The sequence below is a fragment of the Lathyrus oleraceus genome, chromosome 6 (assembly GCF_024323335.1).
Source record: "Lathyrus oleraceus cultivar Zhongwan6 chromosome 6, CAAS_Psat_ZW6_1.0, whole genome shotgun sequence".
Taxonomy (NCBI): domain Eukaryota; kingdom Viridiplantae; phylum Streptophyta; class Magnoliopsida; order Fabales; family Fabaceae; genus Lathyrus; species Lathyrus oleraceus.
Window position 1 is genome coordinate 230,917,910 of NC_066584.1, and position 8,318 is coordinate 230,926,227.

At 36.2% G+C, this 8,318-nt stretch overlaps 1 protein-coding gene across 1 annotated transcript; it reads left to right on the forward strand.

Moving 5' to 3' along the window:
• Positions 1–1,661: 1,661 nt before the first annotated feature.
• On the forward strand, positions 1,662–2,867 carry LOC127094911 (uncharacterized). The gene is made up of 3 exons (XM_051033671.1): positions 1,662–1,819; positions 1,982–2,402; positions 2,490–2,867. Exons 1-3 carry the CDS (start codon positions 1,662–1,664, stop codon positions 2,865–2,867), a joined length of 957 nt encoding a protein of 318 aa, XP_050889628.1.
• The last annotated feature ends 5,451 nt before the right edge of the window (positions 2,868–8,318 follow it).

Here is an 8,318-nt window from a genome sequence, read left to right on the forward strand (position 1 = left end):
ACAAGTACCAAAAATATTGGCCTCTAGGGCTTACACTAACACTTTCCTCCGTAGCTTTTACTTTATGCTCTAGGATGGTCTCTTCTTCTCTTCTTCTTTTTTAATTTTCAAAATCTCCTATCTCTTTTTTTCAAAACATTCTTGTTTTCTAACTTGAACCATTTTCTTAACAAACCTTGACTTTTGTGAAGTGATTTTCAAAACTTTTTCTTAATAAATGTTAATCCATCTTAAGCATATCTAGACCAATTCTAAAGGACTTAAAAGATGTATAACTCATGTAGACCATTTTGTCCATGAACTACTTGGTTTTGATCCTCCATTTCACTTTGTTGGTACGTAGGCATGAGACTTCAAAAGGTCTCAACAAACACCCAAAATCATAAAAAAAAACATTCCTTTTCTCATCTCTCCAATCTTTTGCAAACAACATCCTTTTAAAACTAAAATTACATATTTTCAGAGAGGTTCCCATGGAGTACCATGGATGTTTAGGGTGTTAATACCTTCCCTTTGCATAACTAAACCCCAAACCCTTATCTCTTTTTATTAGTTTTGTTTTAAAACTTCTTTGGGTTTTGTTCGTACATTTTCCGTTTTCCTTTGAAAATAATAAAAGTGCGATGGAGACTCTTGCTTTATGAGTTAAGTTAATCAATAGCTTAATCTCAAAAAATTTACTGCTACAGAAAAGTGGGAACTCTGATGGGGAGTAGTCCCTAGTGGGTTAAGCCCATATTTGTTTATGTGTATATATTATGATTGTTGTTGTTTGTTATTGTTTGTTATGTCTGGTGCTTGGTGATCTCTATGTGGTGAGATAAGTCCTATACTCAGACTTGAGAGCTCTTATGATATGAGGGTGGTATAGTCATGTTTGGATTATGTGTAGTTAATCCTTAATAAGCCGACTTGAGATCCCCCACTCAGTGGAGCCCCCTTTGGGATTACTGATGTCATGCGAGTAGTTGTAATTGGCATTACTTTTTCCAACCTGGGAGCCTGAGAAGCTGAGGATCTTAGAACCCTTAACCTATCTTGGCCTTTTAGGATGATGTTTGGTGGCTATTTTGGTGTAAACTTGAATTATTTGTTACCCGATACTACACTCAGACGAGTTTCTCTTGAGAATATTATTGATTGACGGGTATTCTTTTAAGCTTGTAATATCCAAAAGATGGAATCATGACTCTGGGAGCTTTTTAGAACCTTGTTCTACAGGTGATTATCCCCTTAGTACACACATTGTGGGTTGGTTCTTACCCGTGGCTCCGTTCCCGTGACTCCGAATATTTGGACCTTGTTTGTGTGTTTTATGTGATCTTGTTCGTGGTTGTTGCATCATGCACTCATTACATTCATAAGAACTTTTCTTAATTTTCAAGGAACTTAGAGACTCTCTTTGCAAACATCGTAGATATTTTGATCATGGATATTGGAAGAAGGAATACTCGGAAATACAATTTCATATGTCCCGATATCATGGAATTAAGGAGGCTAGAATCTTTTGTGGCTGATCCTTAGGATTTTAGAGACCGTTTTAGGAGGCATTTATTTGTTCTATCTATTGATGTTGAGGATGGTCTTCTTTGTACTTTGGTTGAGTTCTATGATCCTGTTTATTGGTGTTTCACTTTCCCTGATTATCAGTTGTTTCCATCATGGAAGAGTATGCTTATCTTTTGGGTATTCAAGTTTCTAATAGAGTTCCTTTTAGTGGGGTGGAAGGAATTCTTGAATCTCGAGTTATTGCTGAAGCCATTCACCTGAGGAAGTTTGACATAAATGCTAATCTCACTGTCAAAGAAGGTATCAGAGGGTTGACTTTGAAATTTTTGATTGAGAAATCTTTTTCTTTTGCTAATGCTAATAACATGGTGGCCTTTGAAACTATTCTTGCCTTACTCATCTATGGTTTGGTCTTGTTTCCCAACATTGATAATTTTATTGATGTTAATGCTATGAGGATCTTCTTGATTAGGAATCTAGTTCCAACTTTGCTTGGTGACACCTATTTCTACATCCATCATTGGACTTCTAAAGGAGGTGGAACTATTGTCTATTGTGCGCCTTTACTGTATAAGTTGTTTATTTGGCACTTGCCGCGGTCTCCTATCTCCAAAGAAAACAAGGGTGGTTTAAGATGGTCCCAAAGAATTATGTCTCACACCAATGATGACGTAGATTGGTATTCTTTTGTTTACAATGACGTCGAGATTATTAATAGTTGTGGGGAGTTCTCTAATGTTCCTCTTCTTAGTAGACAAGGAGGAATCAACTATAATCCGACCTTGGAGAGACGTCAACTTCGGTTCTCTATGAAATATAAACCTAATAACACTTTGTTAGAGGGTTTATTTTTCCAAGAAGGTAAAGACACTCAAGGGTTGAAATCTAGGATGGTAAGTGCTTGGCACAATATTCATAGGAAAGGAAAAAGTGAGCTTGGATTGTAGAATTGTATAGCTTTTGGGCCTTACACTAGTTAGGTGAAGAAGACAGCAAAAGAATTCAAGATTCCATACGCTTATGAAAAACCTATGTCTTTAGTAATGGTCGAATCTCCCACTATTAAAGGCATAGAGGAGTTGAAAGAGGCCTTGGATAGGATGAAGCCAGTGAGGGATGATTGGGAAGACAAGTTTCACACCGCACACCTTGAGAAAATAGAATTGCAGAAGCAGTTAAAGGAAAAGGATGACTTGATAGAATTGCTTGAGCAACATGCTGTGAAGAGATCAAGGGACCAAGAGGATTTATTTTCCTCTAACAGTTCATCATCTACTCATCTTCCTACTTCCGGCATTTCGAACAACATTGTATACCAGCTCGTGATAGAGAAGAATGCTATGAAAAGAAACTATTAAAGATAGATCAAAAGGCCTCGCAACAAGTATCAGCTTGGAGTTGCGTCATCATCGGACATGATTCCATAGAGCTAGTTTCTTTTTGTTTATAATCATTGAAATTGTATTTCTGTTTGCAATCCTTCAGTTATTAATAAAATGAGGTTTTTTAGTACTTCAAAACGCATTATTCCCTTTATGATGTTTGCAATTTTTTTTATATCTTAAATTTCTTTGAAAAAAAAAATATTCACATATGCATTTGCATATCATGCATCATGTTGCATCTTGGTCTTGCTTTGAGTAAGTTTGTGAGGGGTTTTATATTTTTCTTAGTCTTCGTTCAGTAAAGTTGTCTCACCGGTACAATACTCGAGCTAATCAACTGAAGAAGATGGATCATCTAGAGAAAGAGAATCATGAACTCCGTGAAGAGGTGACAACTTTGAGGGACAATTATGAGAGGCTTACTGCTATGATGGAAACCCTGGTGGCTGCTCAGAATCAACCATCTCCTCCTTCTTCTTAGACTGTGCTTTAGAGGATTATGATTTTCAAAATTGTCTCTACGTACATCTTCGTGGTTCCAGTCAGTGCTCCGCAGCACCACATGCCTTATGGTTTCCCTTGAGGCATGCCTCTTAACTTCGTGCCTGAAGGGTATCAACATGTTGTTGAAGTTTCTATGGCTCAACATGTCATGTTAGTACCACCTCCCATAGTTCATGTTGTGCCCTATGTCGAAGAACTTATTTTTCATGCTGACGAGAGTGAAACTGTTGGCGTCTATGAAAGGATGGGTGAGTTTCAAGATTAGTTTCAAGCTATGGAGAAAGAGATTCAGGCTTTGAGGGGGAAATATCGGTTTGGGAAGAATGCTCACGATCTGTGCTTAGTTCCTAACATGAAGATTCTACATAAGTTCAAGGTACCAGATTTCGAGAAGTATAAGGGTAACTCTTGTCCTTTGAGTTATTTGGTGATGTATGCTCGTAAGATGTCGACTCAGACTGACAACCATCAATTATTGATCCACTACTTTCAAGACAGTTTGACTGGTTCAACTTTGAAATGGTACATGAGACTCGATAACACTCAGATCCGAACCTTTAATGACCTAGGTGAGGCTTTCGTTCGTCAGTACAAGTATAATGTCGACATGACACTGGATATAAATCAACTTTGTGCTATGTCCCAAAAGGATATAGAAACTTTCAAGGAGTACGCGCAAATGTGGCACAAAATTGTTGCGCAGGTCAGTCCACCGTTAGAAGAGAATGAGATGATATAGTTGTTTTTGAGGACTCTGAGTCCATTCTATTATGAAAGGATGGTTGGAAGCACTCCTAGTGATTTTACCGAGATGGTAAACATAGGTTTGAGATTATAAGAAGGTGTCCATGAGAGACGATTGAAAGAAGGTGGTTCATTTGACAGTTCTAGAAAGTATGGGATGGGTTACCCAAGAAGGAACATGATGCTAACTCTATCTCGCAAGAGAAAAATTGTAGATTTTTGAGGAACAATCAACTTCATTGTAAGACCCCAAATTTGACCCTAAGATCCCTCATGCTATTTCATCATATGCATTGGCATTGGGATCATACCTTGGCATCCTCCTTACCCCTTGTTCATTGGATTTGTTTTGGGACAGATCACCAAGAACCATGTGATTGTATCATACTTGTATATATTTTTATTTTACTAACCGAAATACCAAAAACATGTCTTTGTATTTGCCTAACTCTTTTGTAGGTAGGGCATGATCACCATTGATCTAGAAAGTTGACACCTAGGGTTTAAGACCCTCATGGCTAAGAGCACAAGCAAATATTGGTCCACAATGTCTCAAAGAATCATATATGAGTCCCAATAATCTTTACATGTTATATTGATCAAGTATTCTTCAAGAGTTTGGAAGTGATTTGCCTTGGAAACCCTAGTTTGTCTGGGTATCTTAAGTAACTTCTCCAACCAACTATCTCACCAATTGATCAAATTTGTCAAGGTGCGCTTAAAAATTAATCATCTTGTGCATATATTATCTACCATGAGCCTAGAAAGTCAAGAGAATTAAAGGTTAGCGAGTTGGTTGATGGTGGTTGGCCAGATGAATTCATCTGCTCAAAACTGGGTCTCCCCGGACCCTATCTCCTACAATTTTCACCAATGAAAATGATTCCCAGAGAAAACTTACTCTAAATGACTTTACAAACAACTTTCATGTTGAGATCTAGAGCTAGTTTTTCTTGGAAAATCATTTTCTATGTTGAAACATTATAGGTCATTTTGTCTAAACCCTAATTTGAAATTCAACTTCCCAAAGCTATAACTTGATCAATTTTTAAGAGATGAAATATTTCAAAGTTTCACAATAAAATTTAATATGAATACTTCCCAAGGCATGTGATATGAGGATACATTATAGGTCATTTTTGCCCTATACCATTGAACAAGTGATTTTGCTCAACTTCAAAAATGCATAACGCTATCATTATAAATCTAAATGACATGAAATTGGTGACCATTTTTAAGGTATTTGAAAGATATACAACTTTGATGAAGACACTTTTCTCATTTGAAGCTCACATAAAAAGTTAAGTAAGTTGGAATATTGAGATATATGACTTAACACTTAGAAAAATATTCAACATGTTGAAATTTCCAAACTTCCACCTCAAAATTCACCATGATCCAAGTTCCAAATGAAAAAGTGTCCAACATCAAAGTTGTTCCAGTTGATCTAAGCTTTCCAAAGAACCTAATTTCATACATTTTGGATTAGATTTGCTAGGGATGTGCATGGTCTTAACAGGGCTGTAGCATTGGAAGAAATCAAATGTTCAAACTCCCATTTCACATTGCCTTGACATCCAAGCCTCATTTGAACTTCAGAATAGTTGTACATGGATCAAATTGGATTGCTTCATGGGCTTGTACACGCCATGCAAGCTTGTGCATCACCATGTCCAAATTTAGAAATTTTTCAAGTGTGCAAATATCACTCTCAAATGCTATAAATACAGGCCCTTGGAGCTCAATTCAAACACACCTTGCGCGCCAGCTTTGCCCCCCAATTGAAACCCTCACCATTCAAAAGAAAACCTGAGAATTTTCAACTTGAAAATTGAGTTTGAATATCACTGTTTGGAGATTCAAACACTCCAGAATCTAAAGCTTTGTACCATTACCAAACCTCTTCTGCAAGCTTCTCAAGTGTGATCAGATCACGTTTGAAGCAAGCAAGATCCATTTCTGCACAACATTGAAGGTAAACTTCAGAAAACTTCTTCTCTTCGATTCTTACTCAACTCTCATAAATTCTCTTGGATCTTTGGTTGTCTGAAGTCCTACCAATGTAGGCAAGAAGATTGAGTTGCTTTGAGGTCAAATCGAAGCAACTCAGTTGACACACCTTAAAATTCAACTCCTCATATCTCTATATGTGTGGAGTTAGTTAAAATTGAGGTCAGATTCGTGCTCTACGCCATTTTTTCTTTCAGATCATGTCTTTTTAAAAAAAAAAATTGATGGTGATGAGTGAACCAGTCCGGTGGACCTCGCCTGAGAAGGTGGCCGAAGGTCGAGCACCGGTGGTGTGCTGGACAGGTTCTGAGCCATTGATCTCATTTAAAATGTTTTAATCTTGGGTGTTGGTTGTGATTACCACGCGTGTGGCGCGCTAACTATGTTCCACCATGGAACGCGCGTTTCCATCCACTTGATCTGGCACCTCAATTAATATGGGAGATCAAGTGGTCCACGTTTTTTTTATTTTCTAATTTTCATTTTATTTCATTTGATTTTCATTAATTCATATTAATTTTAGTATTAATCCAAAAAATATGAGAGTTTCACCTAATTTTTTAAAATAAAATCCTCTTTCATATTTTGAATTAAAATTATCTTTTGGATCATTATTAATATTTTTCATGATTTAATTCATTTTATGAATATTTTAATTGTTTAAAAATACTTTTAAGTTTCCAAAAATTCTGAAATTTTTTCTCCAAGGTCCTTTGTCCTTGGTTGACCTATGATAAATCTCATGGCCATTTATTTGGTGTTTTGATGAGATTTTAGGAATTTGACAAACCATATTTAATTTAATGCAATATTTTTAGTAATTTTAAATTGAATAAATGCCAAATAATTGTATTGAGCTATTTTGATGATTTGTATCAGTTTGAATTGTGTTGTTGGACCTTGGGCAAGGTTGATTTAACTTTGCTAGGTTAAGATCATTGGATTTAGGGGATTGATGGAATGTACATTCCATCTCCCAAAATGAATGAATGATCTTAATTTGGTAAAAGTCCTCCTTTGACCAATTTGAGTTTTGATCCATTCCCCTCTCTCTTCATCTAATTCCCCTACTTTATGCATCCATTTCATTTGGTCTATGATGTCTCTAAATCCTAAGGCTAGTTGATTGAAAAATTAACATAAGTATGGATGAGATTAGGCCACCTCTTTTGCATATTGTTTTTGTGTGTGGTATGTTTCATGAGCATAGTCCATTATACTATGTCTCTAACATGCATTAACACCAAAATTCTATTGCCCGACCTCAAATAGTTGTGAATTCTACATAAGTCCAATTACGATTGCTTAACATAGCGCTAAATTTTTGATGCAAAAGGTATAACATTCTAGTTAGTGAGATTGTAAGTCTCCCCTCTTTCATGGTATTGTGTGGAAACTTGGCCTTTTTTCCTTCCTTTGGAAGATGTCTTGGTTGAAGGATCCATGCTTGTGATAAGTGGGTTAAGTGTTCTCCAAAGATTGACTTAAAATGAAAAGAAAAAGCAAAAAAAATATTAATTTCTAATTCATTAACAACTAACATTTAATTTTAAGCCATTTACTTTTAATGCACTTTAATTTTTAAGCTCTATTCATTTGCCATTATTCATACCATTCCAATTGTTTATATTAATGCCTTTTCACTTTGTCCACTTGGACCATATTGTATGATATATCTTGTTTGTGTGTATTTTGTTTGTTTGTATGGTCTTTGACCATTAATGTATATAATAAGAAACTAAAAAATCCTAAAAAACTATTGTGTAGATTGTTGGTTTGATCTTGGACAATTGGACTTAGAATCTAGGAAACATCCCTATGCAAAAGGACTTGGCCAAAGCCAACTTTCAAATAACCAAGTGCTTGCAATTTGAAACTTCATCTGATACATCATTGAAGATTCCTTTGAGTTCATCTGCTACATAAAAGAAAAGGTTGATCCATTGGGAAGAAGGAGAGACCCTTTTTCTGGAGTTTTTTCAAGGAATGGTTTTTCCAATATCTTTCTCTCTCTCCAACAACACAATCTCTCCACTCTTCATCCTCCGTCAAAACCTAGCACCCTTCATCTCCTTCAAAAACGCGACGCACCTCCCACCTTCCATTTTGAACCGTAGGCCGTTGCTTTTTTTTCTTCATCATCGCGTCGATCCACTCTTCCATCAA